This window comes from Larimichthys crocea, chromosome III (genome assembly GCF_000972845.2).
Source record: "Larimichthys crocea isolate SSNF chromosome III, L_crocea_2.0, whole genome shotgun sequence".
In the NCBI taxonomy this organism is placed as follows: Eukaryota; Metazoa; Chordata; class Actinopteri; family Sciaenidae; genus Larimichthys; species Larimichthys crocea.
The window spans coordinates 10664633-10679520 of NC_040013.1; the positions used below are offsets into that span (position 1 = coordinate 10664633).

At 39.4% G+C, this 14888-nt stretch overlaps 1 protein-coding gene across 1 annotated transcript in view; it reads left to right on the top strand.

The window, feature by feature from the left end:
• Positions 1-14888, top strand: part of cdh23 (cadherin-related 23) — a 149414-nt gene that overhangs the window by 81338 nt on the left and 53188 nt on the right. The window contains exons 11-13 of the mRNA XM_027277516.1: positions 548-736; positions 4390-4539; positions 5607-5765. Coding sequence (XP_027133317.1) covers positions 548-736; positions 4390-4539; positions 5607-5765 — 498 coding nt within the window. The remainder of the gene's footprint in view (positions 1-547; positions 737-4389; positions 4540-5606; positions 5766-14888) is intronic.

The following is a 14888-nucleotide window of genomic DNA, read 5'->3' on the forward strand; positions in this document are numbered from 1 at the left end:
GTGCTGAGCGTGTGGAGGTGGAGGTCAAATGATTCAGTGGCATTGGGACGAGAGAGGCTAAACTACCTTGATTACCCAGAGACTAGCATGTTGTTCCTGCCTCTTCTCCTATTGCTTCTGACAGTCCTCTATCAATAAAAGACCAAGGCTGTCCAGTCCTATCCTTCTCACCTTCTTTTTCTTTTCATTTCGCATCTTCTATACTAGGCAGCCAGAAACAGAGAGAATGTGTGATTGTGTCTTCTCAGTAGGGGCTGCTTTCTCCTAAATCTCATTGTGTGTACGTGTCTATGTATGTGCATGTGTGGATGTACATGTGCTGGCCCTCTCTTGGCCTCATTTTGAGCCTATTTCTATGATTGCCTTGAGTCCGTCCTTCCACCTTTTGATCCAATAAATGAACAGCTGTAAATACCTGGCTGAGATTGTGTGGTGACCGCCACCATCCAAAATGACATTTTGTGCAGTGCAATCAAATGCATCTCATGTCTCTTTTTTCCACCTCCATCCCTCTCTCTCTCTCTGTCTCTCTGTTGCTCTCTCCAAGGCAACAGAGTTAAAAGATGATCGCAGTCCATCAGATGCTACAGTGATGACCACCTTCACCATCCTGCTAATTGACAAGAATGACAACGCCCCAAAGTTCAACAGCTCTGAGTATCGGGTCCGCATCACCGAACTGGCCCAAGTGGGCTTTGCCCTTCCCCTTTTCATCCAGGCTGAAGACAAGGATGAGGTGAGTGGATCACATCCTAACGGCTGGCACAGTCACAACATCCTCAACGATTTTCTCCATTTTCCTCCAACAACTGCTAAAAAAATTTACAAATCTGGTGTCCCTCCTTTCTCTTTCTCATTAGCAAACATCAGTGTACAACACATTCAGCTAGCAGTTTTCCTTTTAAGCCAGCACTGACCACTTCTTTCATCAGTTAAAATAAGCAACACCAGCAGCAGGTCATGTCATCTTTCACTAATAATATTAATTCTAAGGCGATAACTTGACAACAGGCCAAAATTAAAATTACCTGGTTGTCTGTATAAAGTTGACTGGTTGAAGTTCTCTTTGCATACAATGTCTGTACTTGGATCATTTGTAAGAGAGAAACCTACACATTGGCATGGTATTGCTAGACCAGAACTCGCAAATGTGAGGGAAGTACAGTATAAGTATTGGATGAGACTTTCTCAGTAGATACTCATTAAAAAGTACCCATAAAGAAGACATCCCTAACTGTTTGCACAAATTAAGTTATTACTAGTAATAAACAATCTGCTGTTTTTATGGACTAAATAGACTAACAACTGGCTGTGACGCAAAGTTTCAAAAAAGGATTCATTAGTAAAAGCAGTCTCATTTGCAAGACATTTTTCATTTTTGATTTGATCGTACTACAGAGACAGCCAAGACATGTGAGTAGTTTATATTTTGTGTTTTCATTTCTAGGTTTAGATTTATCTTGTTTATAAATGCAGCAGCCAAAAAGCCACTCAGCCACTGAAACTACTTGCATGGCAGCAGTGTGTGTGTGTGTATGGACTGTCAGCAGCAGTGTACAACATCACACTTTAGTGTGTCCGCCACTTCCTATTAGCTGTATCTATCAACCTACACTCAGACACCAACCCACACACACACAGAACTCAAACACTTTTTCACTTTACGCTTGGTCTGCCACTCTGTCTCTCTTTCTCACTTTCTCTCTCCCTCTCTCACATGTGCAAATGCTCACTCACACCAGCGCATTGGACTCGACTACAATTTAATTTGCTCTGGAAGAGATGGGATAGAGCATCAAATTATACCTAACGAGGAAAATCAATCACCAAGGGTGCAGATAAGCCGAATGCTAGTCAACTCTGATTGATTCAGGCACAGCAGCCGCCAGGGTGGAATTTGACAGATAACTGCAAGTCAAGTGGATAGAGAAAAAGGTAGAGAGTAAGGAGAGAAATGAGGAGCGGAGAGGAGAAGAGAGGAGAGGAGGAAAAATGGAGGAAAATAGTAGCCTGTAATGGAGCAAAACTAGAAGTCTGAATAATTGGTGGAACAAGAAGAAACAAGGAGAACAGCAGCCAGAAGAGAAAGACAGCACTTGAAGGAGAGATAGCAGTATTTAGCAGCAAGTCTGTTTATTCATTGTGAGGTCAGAACCGTGAGTGTGTTGATGACCCAGACACCTGGCATGCAATAAGAGGTTCCTCTGTAGGTTACCACCCAACATTTTACCACTACTCGAAGCTTAACATTCCAGTATCTCCAGAGATTGCTCATTACAAATGGGGAAATCGCTATGGTAATTACGAGATGTTGCATTGAAAAACACCCTCTTTATTGGCATATATCAGGAAGAGCTGAAAAAGCAGTATCACACACACAATTGTTGCATTTGTGTTCTCAAGTTGTGTGCTGGAGACACATAGATTGACTGCACTCAACCAGTCTTGAATTGTCACCCTACTGCAATAGTACCACATACACATACAGTACATCCATTCCAAGGAGGAAAGTCTGAGACTTTTTTGTCTTGCAGCTTTGTACTGCTGTTTTGATCCTTTAAACCTGCATGTCAGTGCCGATACACACACTTATTCACACTCTGCTACACCTGTGCTGTAATCTCACTTTTTCCAAGTGTGAGGGATTATAGGCAGACGTTTCATTTGTTAGACTATGACACAAGTAGTAGTTACCTCTCTCCATCTGTCTGTTGCTGTCTTCATATCCTCTTCTGCTTGGTTAGCATCGATAAAACTTTTGTTGCTGGAAGTTGTCACTAAACTTTGTGGCAGTCGTGTCTGACAGGGTGCTTTTATTGGGGGCTTCTAAAGGCAGAAGCAAATGGACGGGCAATTACGTTTATGGGCAGTTTGAGGTGACATCCCTGCATATTGGATGGTCTTTTAAATAGGAGTCATCAGCCACAATGGTTCTCCCAGAGATGAAAACAAAAACAAGGGGGCTATTTCAACCGCCAACATAATGCCAATCGACCACCGCACCCGTCTTCCTCTGTCTGCCACAATGGCTACATGATTGGCCGCCCTGCAGCTTTATATATCAAGACAGGAGGGATCTAGAGATGTTTTCTCAGCTCAAGACAGCCACAGGCTTCTCAGGTCTGCAATGTCATTTTGAACCTGACTTGCTTTATATTTATCCATGATGCCTTTGCACATTGGGATTTGTCTGAGAAAGAGAAAGAAACAAGAGACAGATGAAGTTGGTACTCTTTTTAGAGGTTATTCAGAATTTCATATAACCACTAATCAAATAGTACTAACCTTGCCATACAGATCCACTCAGTAATTGTAGTATAATATAAATAGTATGATGGGCTGGAAACCAGCCCAGACACATGTATCTGTATGTCATTGTATGTATGTCATCGTTATCAGGAATTGTATTCTAACATCTAAATGACCACTATGACGATTAAAGCACATGGTTTCAACCTTCTTCACTAGCTGGGTAATCAAAGACTATATACAGTTCTGTGGGCAGTATATGGGGATGTACTACATTTTACATTCAAATGACCATAATGTGAAAATGGTCCAGTGCAGGCTTTATGTCGTAAAGAAGAACAATTCTGAATGTATTTATGGACTATAATTTAATTTTTATATCTGTTTTGTGGCCCAATTTTGTCATATGCATGTAAAATTTATAAGTTATGATCTACCATCAGCTAGTGTGTGTCACTTAAAGATATTAAGATCTTAATGGCTTTTGGGGTGCTTTCCTTATCCAAAAGTGTGAGGACAGAAAGTGTTGTATACTGTACAGATTGATTGTACACAGAACATAGATTACAAATACTGCGTCACAAAAGTACTGTGTATCCTTGCCATTTCACAATATAGTGGCAAAGACCAAGAAATGTTTGGATGCCAAGATTAATAATATAATTCCATCACCAAGCTGACAACAGTACAAAATACAGCTTTTTCTATATTTGATGTATCTCCCTCCCCATAATATGATCAGTTCACATGACTTTTGACTATTGGTTTCTTATGAAATTTGTGATTATTATTTTACTGTCTTTACTGTTACAGTCAATGTAATTAATTATGGGTACAACAATTATCTAAATGCTTAAAATGTAAAACAAATTTGTTTTAATTTGATGTAAATCAGGGGAATCTTCAGTTCAGCCTTTCTGTATATTTATTACATACCTTTGTTATATATTGTATCTTTTCTCCAACAATTATTCAGGAAAACTCTATAGATATACTATAATTCTAAGTGTTGATTTTATTATGTACATTTGTCACTGGTACTGGGTAAAGTATGTTTTACCACCTGCCTTTATACTCTCTCAACAACTTATTTTTCTCAGTTTTTCTATATTCAACTTTCTTTTATCCTTCCTGTGGCAGGGGGTGAACAGTATGTTCCAGGTGTTTCTGACAGGAAACAATTCAGAGTACTTCACCATCTCGCCCACGGCGGTACAGGGGCGTGCAGACATCAGAATGAGGGTGGCCATGCCATTGGACTACGAAAACATTCGCAGCTACAGCTTCTCAGTGAGTTTTTAACTTGAATATTCTTACAGTTCGTATCTTAACGTTTATATCAGAGTAAATTTTGGGATGGACTCCAATCCCAGAGACTGTGAAAATAACTATACAGTATGAGAGAATAACTGAATGAATAAGTAATCAAATAACACATAAGGCTCAGGAGGATCATAATAGCTAGTGCCTCCACCACAAATAAGGAAGACACAGCTATCTGGCTAATATAAGCAGTAGGACGCTTAGTTAGCACCTCAACTTGTTGAAGAAATTTTCAATCATTGTAAATTTCCACCACAGATCAGTTTTTATTAAGTGATACAAAGTGGAGTCAGAGAAGGTAATCTTCTTTTTAAGCCAAAACATGAAATAATAAGACAAAGCAGCTACATTGCTCTTGTGAGAATGCCCTTGAATGAACTGTGGACAAAGACTGATTTCTAAGCAACAAGACTGAATGTAGCTTCATTATGTTTCTTGCAACTTGTTTTTATTTGCTTGGACACAAGGCTCCATCGGACTGGGGCGATATCACTTTCTCAACACTGTAGACTTGTTTGAACAGTGAAATTGGTATTTTGTCACCCCAGTTTACCCCTGAGTCGTTTACAGAACCAGAGGGTGGCCTTTTCTATATAATTCAAGATCTCCAAATCTTAAACGTGTCAGTTGTTTACCACAGTAACTTTAGCAAAATTGCAAATTATGATTATAATTTAAAATCTAAACATGTGAAATATTTTATATTGATATACCAGTGTTAAACCTGTACAGTTTCTTGTCTAACTCAGTGGTGATATCCAAGCCTATATATTCAGTACATATATTTCTTTAATGGAGCTTTTTTAAGCTTTATTGTATAGGGACAACTGAAGAGTGACAGGAAAGTGAGGAGAGAAAGACGGGGAATGACAGCAGCAAAGGGCCACAGGTCAGATTTGAACCCTGGGCTGCTGCGGCAAGGAGTGAGCCTTCATGCATGGGGCGCACAGTCTACCTACTGAGCTAACCAGTGCCCCATCTAAGTCTGTATGTAAAGCTTTAGTGTAAATATACTGCTTGTTGTCTCTCCTCAGCTTTTTGCCAATGAATCCATGTCCGACCATGTGGGCTTTGCTCGTGTCTTTATTGAGCTCATCAATGAGAATGATAACCGGCCCATCTTCAGCAAACCCCTGTACAACATCAGCCTTCCTGAAAACACACCCCCTGGTACCTCACTGCTACGCATCCTGGTGAGTATGTAATGAAACCACTGCACAGTGTCTACAGTACAGAGCTGACATTGTGATAGATTAGTTATAGGAAACCAAATTGATTACAATAGAAACCTGACTTGTACTAGTGATTTTCATGAGGCTTGTTTTATTAGGAGTGAAATCTTGGCTTGTTTGTGTAACCCATGTAGAGTACCATATGAGTAGTTGTTGCTTATGATGACTCTGGCTTGGCTGCCTCACACAAAAGCACAAATAACTACTAATGAAAAACTCACTGACCTGTATTGGCTAAAGCATCTTTTAGATATTCAAGATGATCTGTGACTCAACTGTGGCTTGGTCATGAACCTATTTTCATCAAATAATTGTGCAAATTTGTTGAAAAGCAGAATTAGATATTTGCAGCCAATATAATAGCAAGCTGAACTACTTATACAGACCTTTTAGGAGGGTCTAGCAATGTAATTGCTTACTATGTATGTAGGTCTAGAGAATAATTTTAGCAAATAATTAAACTGAAATTGTTGACAAATTTAGTTTAATATTCTACATTTAAATGTATTTATTTGCAAAAATGCAAACATATCATTACAGAAATATCAGCTCAAAGTGGATTACTATTATCAGGGAATCTTAAAATGTCTTATATTGATAGTGGATTAATATTAAGATGTCTAATCCAATTAGCACATGGTTTAACAATTATTTCCAGAAATGATATCGTATTATTCATTCCCTCCAGGTCTTTCAGTCTTTCTGTTAAGTCTCTCACAGTTGAAGTGTCCTTGAGGCCACTCCACCTCATCATATCACCACACAGCACCACACCACTTTTGGACCAGACCAGCAGGCACTACTTTAACCAGATCCCCCAAAAATCTCCAAGCATCTCGCCAAAACTGCATTATTATTCATTACCAGTCATTCTTCTGACAGAACGCCCACAATCTACTAGATACAAGTGCAAAAAGCAGTGTGATAATCAATAGTGTTTATAGACTGGGTGCTCATGAAATGGAGATTGCAGTGCAGTCTAATACCCGATAAGTCTGGCTGATGTTGGCCTCGTGCTGGAGCGTGCGGCCTGCTGTAGAATCCTGATTGCTGGCTGTAGAAAGTGAATAGACTGTAAATAGAATGAGATGTGACGGCTCTTGGTGAAGACTGCACTGACATGGATGGCAGCACTCTTATATATCTACACTGTTAGATGAGGGTTTCCATATTCCGACCCCCCAACACACACACACACACACACACACACACACCAGGGGCACCTCTGAGATGCCACTGGAGATAAAACGCACAAACAGATGTTTCCGACACTCTAGCCTTGCTCTGAGGCTGAGAAATAGAAATAGAAACACACACATCCCCACACCCATATACGGTATATACAAAACAATCTCTTTGAAGGTCTCCCTCCCACAAGGTCAACACATGGCTAAAAAGCCAGACAAAGTCATTGGTCATCAAAGGCCTTTTTCTATTTTCCATTTACTGCGTATGTGTGGTTGTGTGTGTTCATTAATGTGTTTGCACAGACTATACTTACATATGTGGGTCTGTCATAATTTAGTTCATTAGTAATTTAGACAATGTGTTACAACAGCTCTAATCTAGTGAAAATAGAGGAGACTATTTATACGCTGCAGTCTGATCAAACAAGTTGTGGACGCCTTAATCATGTTTGTGTGAATAATGAGGTGTTTATTTTGGAATGGACATTGCTCCCATGTATTGTATAAAATAAGTTCACGTTTAAAGTAAAGCACAGAGAAGTTAAATCCATCAAACTGTTGTTGTTTTTTTGCCTCTTATTGTTCAGGCAGGAGTGAGAGGGTAAATGGAGGAATGATGAGGGGGTGATGTCCCTCTTGTAAATGTAAAGGGCCAAGTTTCTTCAAATGAATCACCTGTTCTGGTTATATATTTTAAAGTATAGAGTACAGAAATATAAAATTAGCCTTGATTACATTCAGACTTGTGCTAGAACACTTTTCAACCCACTCCATAAATCAGGTAAAATAATAACTTAACCTGTCCATCACCTCACTGTTAGGGACAAATTATGTTGCTCGCCACCTGCAAAGCTTGTTGAATTGAACCATTAATTGTGATAAAATGAATGCATGAAGCCGCTAACAAATGGTTATGTTATTATAGAACTTGTACTTCACTCAAGTACATTTTATTCTGAACTTTGTGCTTATAAGTGTCTATGTGTTGCTCACACAGTGGGCATTTTTTAATTTTCCTGATTCCCTTTGTAACTGTGTGACACACTCTTTTACAATAGTTTAAACTATTTACTTGGTTAAGTACAGACAACAACTCAAGGCATTACAATATAACCGGAATGTTAGGCTGAGACTAGCCTCTCAGTGCTATCTGTCAGATGGCTGTGAGGTGCAACAGATGGTGGCCAAATTATGTTTTAGCACCAAAAGGGAGGGCAACACTTTTAATTCTTAATCTCCCAAGGTAGGCTGGCCTGTCACAAACATAGCACACACGCAAATATACAGTAAAGGAATAGTTTTGAACAATATACTTACTTGTTTGCTTTCTTGCCAAGAGTTAAATTAGATACCACTCTCACTGTTCAAATGTCATATTATTGCATATGAGTGCATTAGCCTACAGCCACAAGCCAGTGAGTTTAGCTTAGCATCAAGACTGATTGCACTAGTTTGGCTTACTCCAAAGCTCAAAAATACACCTCCCTGCACCTCTAGAGCTTACTTCACAGTTAGTCACTGCATCCGTGCAAGCTATTATCAGCTGTTTGAGTCAGATTTACAACAGCATCTTTTGAAATCTCGGTCTGCTTCTCCAAACTGGGGATGCACTGACTGCCCTATAATGTAGTTAATATACTGATTATGGATAAGTACCTCATATAACCTAACTTATATATGTCTTTAATGATTAAAGTAATTGGCCACTCAAGATGGATGTTGTGATTTCATTTCCTGATGACAATGATGAGACAATATAATTATGGCCAGTACAGAAAAGAGTTTTGCATTACAAAACAGTGGAAGAAAAAAGCTAATTTTAGGGGACAATGATAACATCTGTAGATTAATATTAGAGCTTAATTTTAAATTAGTTCAGAAAGGCCTATTACTATTTGTCTGTGCACTGCTGTATTCAAGAATTTATTCATATCACAGCTTGATTTGCCTTTTACATAGCCTCAGATCAAGTAACGTAAGTGCAAACTAGTATGTACATATCCCTTGCAATGCAATCTGGACCTTTAGTACCAGCAATAGCAGAGAGGTTCGTCAAATTAAGTTTTATCCCCTGCTCTTACAGTAACTATGAGACTGATATTAGTTCCTCTCACAATGAAGTAATTATTTCAAGAGCTTGATACCTCACTGTATCCTGGGCTAGTGTTTCTGCAGTCGTGCAGTATATCAGTCGTGTGGTGGATGTGGTTTGTATGTAAAGAGGGTATGTTTGGATAATGTTTATATAATACTTTATACCTATGATAATTGAAATTATGCACATTGTTTCCCAGTTGTTGTTTAAAAGTGCCAAACAAGCAGTCTGAAAATGTAATTTAAATGCTTTGTTTGGGTTCATATTCATAGCTCATCTGATCAGAGCTTACGTACAATGTTAGTCAATGTATTACTCTGTGCCCACTCCTGCATCCCTGTGGACACTTGTGCTTAACATAGGACCACACATATATATATACACACACAGGCAGTGGCTGTTTAATATTTATGGTCTGCAGCATTACTTATCATTATAAATATTTATTGTGATTTACTCTTTTGTCTGGGTCCTTTTCTCTCTAACTCTCTCTCTTTCTGTCTCTTCCTTACCCCGGAGACTATAGACACCAGCAGCTGCTCGTATCAGTGGAATCACTCTGATTTTCTCTCCTAGGGTTTCAGAGAATTTTCCTTCTTTCATTTCGTATTTATTGTATGCCCTCAGTTATTGTTGTTTTTCCCCTTTCTCTGATTTACCATTAGATTGCTAATGGTTTTCAGGTGTTGCATTGATTCACTCTAAGGTTCTCTGACTGTCTCTGCTTGGATTACACTCTCTCCAGCTCAGGCTCTACATCAGTCTATCTCTAAGGATATTTGATGAGGACATACACAGCTCTAATATGCATATAGAAATTAAGTTTACATGCACCTTCTCTTCTTATAGTTTATCTTGCTCTTATAAAACACTGTATATCATATCCTATGTTCTTCTTTGATTAGGGTCTTTCTGTGTCTTTAACCATCCTGTGTGCTTTGTGTGCAGATGCTATATGTTTGAGGGCTAAGCACAATGATAAATGCTTCCAGCAGAAGGTTATAAATTACAGAGTGCTGGATATTTTGCTACCGCCACTGTTTAGACAAGCCTTTATAGGGCAATAGTCACAACAGTGATTATAATTCATTATTGTAATAAAAGGGGTGAGGCCCAGCTCTCTCCTGCATGTGGTAGCACACACAGAATCACTGTAATAATAGGTCCTTTATCATGGATGTTCTGACATTGTGAGACAGGGTGTGAATGCTTGTGCAGGGCAGAGGACGAACAGGCGGGAGCTGAGAGTAGTTAATAGTCTGAAGTTTCCCAGATTCCGTTCACTATTAGATTGATTTAGATGAGAATATTAATAAATTCATATTAATAAATTAATATGAATTAATTTCCCCCTGGGATTATTAAAGTATTTCTGATTCTGATTATTTCATTCAGACAAGACTGATTAAACAATGCACTTCACCACTGTGTTGCAACATTTAAAAAAATTACACAGAATTTAGGGCTGCAATTAATGATTGTTGCTTTCAATTAATCTAGGTGTTGTGAAAAGGGTAGGCACAATAAGATCAGCCTACAACTTTTTCAGACTGCAGTTTTTACATTACATTATTCATATACCACACAGAAGAAAACAGCTCAGGCATGACAAGTAAAATATGTAGGTAAGAACAGGAAATAAAAATAAGAATAATGGGCATATGTAAATAGGGGAAATGTCCATCACAAAGCCGAAGATGATGTCTTAAAATTGCTTGTTTTGTCTGAGCAAAATTTCAAACACTCAAAGATATCCCGTTTACATTTATATAAAACACATAACAACATATAATCATCACAATTGAGAACATCAATCCAAGTCATTTTTTGCTCACGTCCATTGTCTGTGATCCTGCTCCCTCATCACATAACCATAGATACCCTGCATGTTTTTCTTCCACCTTATATACGGTCTCTCTGTAGTATACTCATCGAGAACAGAGAGAGAGAGTGAAAGAAAGAGAGGGGGAGGACCAAGGCCTGTCGGCAAAGTGAAGCTGCCAGCCACAAAGCTCTGCATTAAGCTGTTTCACTGGCAGCTCAAACTGTCTCCAGCTTATGCCCACAATGCCGTCCTCTCTGTTTTTCTCTCTCCATCGCTCTCCCCCACTTTCCTCCTCATTCCAGAGGTAACAGCTGTTTGTTTTTTTCCAGTGGTTCACATTTGGTTGTAATCATTATATAGTGGCTGTGTATGCATACAAGCAGTACAATTTATCTTCCAAGCTGTCAGCCTCATCTTTTTACAAAAGTATACAGTGTTTAAAAAAAGTTGTATCTGTCTCTCTCTGTCTGTCTTGCTGTTATCTGGGTGGTCAGGAGATAATAGAAACAGCCTGTTCAATCCTGTCGGCAGGCAGCGGTCGTTGTGAGCACCCCCACCTGCTCGTTAATGTTTTAGAGAAATAAAGCAGTCGTAAACGAACGCTCACTATCGCCATTACACTAAAGTGTCCGCAGTAAAAACACACACAGCTCCCATCAACCCCCGCAGGTGCACTAGGTCACAGCTGGAGGATTGGCAAGAAATGCGGTTGGTCCCCATTTGATCCAAGTAGGTGAAGCCTTTAGCATCTTTTCTCGGCTAAAGAGGTTTTGGTTTGGAATCATTTCACACAGCATAAGCTGTAGATGCTTGTTGCCATTATTAAAATTAAGGAGAGTATATAAATTTCTTCATTAGTTGAGTCACAGGAGGGATGAGCAAGAATGATGAGGTCAAATAATGTGATCATTAATTGGACACATGTCGTCCAATGCAGCCCAACAGAGTTTCTGTGCTGCTCTGCTCTGAGCCTTGCTCTGTAGTATTGATTGGAGATACAAACTCTGCATGTTCCCATGGCAGATATTGTTCCTAGACACAGAGATCAAGAAAGTTACTGTGAAGACGGAAGTCCAGTGCCATTAAAAAAAACAGTTTTCTTTCTTTCTTTTACCTTTTCCTTTCAGCCATACCTTTCATTGTGTTATTATTTGACTTCTCCTCTGTCGCATGTAAAAACATCAGGTGGGTAGGCTATTTTCCAAAGTTGTGTTTTTTGTGTAAAACTCCCACTTTATGTCACTGTGCTGCAGCTCAGCAAGGAAAACACTGTTTGAAGAAACACAACAAGGGACTTTTATACTAAAAAGACTTGCGAAGACACCCACTTGATTTAATTAACTCTAACTGCTGAAGCCTCTATTAGTTTTAGCTCAAGTTTGAAATGCATCTTTCCACAGGATTTGTGAATGTGGTTATGGAGCTCTTACAATGAAATCATATTCAGAAGGCATCTCTTTGCAACCAGTGTGGACAAGAGCAACAAGTACAGCAACCAATACTTATATTATTATATATATTAAACTTATATTAGGAAAGTTGTTTTAAGACAGACTTGAAAAAAGTGAGCCTATCCTTTGATCTGTGACAAAGCCCTTTTTATTGGTAGTGCATATCTTTTTTTAGTGATGTTATCAAGCAGACATGATTTACAGTACTGTAAACTGTGATTTTCAGTCTGATAGGACATACATATCTCTTAGAGATATTTCGTGTCTATGTGCTTGATTCTCATGTTGCCTGTGTGTGCAGTGGGAGCCACAAACTTGCACTCTACTGATCCACAGGCATTTACAGTAATTTTGCTGCCATGATGTATAATGATGAAGTATGCTGTGTGGAAGGTCACAGTAAATTTTATTATCCAAAATGGGAAATTTTGTGTAGAAGTACACACACATTGCGAAAACAGATATAAATACAAATATACAGTATGCAATCCCCCGTTCCAACCCCATCACACACACACACACACACACACACACACACACACACACAAAAAGAGAGAATGTGTCACATGACCAAGATTCTGCTTTGTGCGTGTCACTCACACATACAGTGCAATCTGCTGAGTGTTAACACAAAGACACACAGTTTCTCATTTAAAAATAGCTATTCACTGTATCCCACTCGTGTAGCATTTGTGAAGATCGATCTATGATCTTATCGTGGATACAGAACATGTGAGAAAGTGGGACACAGAGCGTTTAAAAGAGCCCACATAAGTGGAGCTAACCAGAGCTGAGGAAGATAACCTGACAACCATAACTTCATCATTGTCTCCCCCACAATGATTGTCAGAAACTGGACATCTTCACTGTGGTGGTGTGTGTGTGTGTGTGTGTGTGTGCGCAGTTGTATGTTTGTTATCTCTTCTTTGTGGTTGTGTTTAGGTGTGCAACACTGAGACAGAAGAGGTTGTCTGTGTTTGGACCGGGGGTCATCTCTATTTTGACAGCAGGCTTTGACAGCCAGTAATTGGTTTCCTTTTCTATGCCTCTCAAAGCCTCTGCAGAAAAAGCAATTTTAGGAGCCAATCAATTCAAATTCCAGCTCACTCAAGATAGAAAAGCCTGTGTAGCTTTAACCTCTCTTGCTGTCCATGAGATAGCTCGGCTGATAATCTGCTCCTCCACTCCCTCCAACCCAACCCCAGTTTACACAAAGACACACCCCTGTCTCTCTGTCACCCATGAGGGAGGCTCTCATTTCCACTTTCTCTTGAAAGCAATTGAGTGTGATAATAGGAGTTTATACTGTAAATGGTTGTGGATGCATATTTAACCAAAGACTGAATGAACCTCAAAATACATTGCATCTCTGTCAGTGTCTATCCTTTTCACGTGCAAAAACATATACACCTAAATACACATTATACTTTGCATTATGCAACCAATCATCACACACATACGTACACAGTTTGCATTAACATGCATGCAGACACACAAATGAGCACATAGTTACACAGGTACACCCACATAAATACCAACCCACACACACACACACAGAGCTGTGTTTTGCCTGCTGGTTTCGCCTCTCTGAAGGGAAGAAACACATCATTTAACCAAACTGGTCAACTGAGAACTAATTTCTCTTTTGTAGTTACTGCCTGAGGACCCAAGGGTTTGCAGAGTTTATATTGGCAATCAGCAGCGCACTGACTCTTTGTGCAGAAACGCCTTAACAACTTAGTTTAGATTTTGATCAGAACGCTGACTCTGATACCTCAGTGCTCAGCTCCTTAGCACAAGCGAGATTTTCATCGCTGCAGTCTGGGCCCAGTATTCATCTACAACACATACAGCCGCTGTTTCATCTCTGGGTAACTTGACAGTAAGAGAACAGGCAATCAACCAACAGGGTTTCTTACCATTAGTCAACGGCAGGCATTTTATAGCAATGTGTATGCTCCATACTTCTTTTGTTTTTTTGTAACTCTTTTCAGTTATTTTGGAGGGTCCCTAAAAAAGAGGTTTTATGAATCCATCAGCATGAATGCTATTTATCCCTGTGAACCATCGCAGTACTTTAAATGCTTGTTGTAATTGTCATTGTGCTTATAAGGCACATTAGTTGGCCAAGCTTTTTTCCCATGTCATTTCTTTCCTCATTAAATCTTACACTCTCTCTCTCTGTGCATCCCATCTCACCAACTTTTTCATCACCTCCAATTCCCCAACCAAAAAAAGTTTAAGCTACCATGGCAATGAGGGGTAAATGCATAATACCCTGGTGTCAAGGATTCGGGTCCATGGTGTTAAGTTACAGCAAATCCCTGTACAAGCCAATCTCTACCGTCCATCTGCTCCAGTCCTTCTGTGTCTAAAGTTGAAAGTCTTTCGCAAGCAGTTGGCAAAGTGACTGAGCCTTACAGTCATGGTGATTGTTTGGTGGGAGAAAGGAAGTGGGTAGGTGAATGATGGAGGAGTGGGGTGATGGCTATCGTCTCTCTCTCTCTCTCTCTCTTTCTCTCTCTC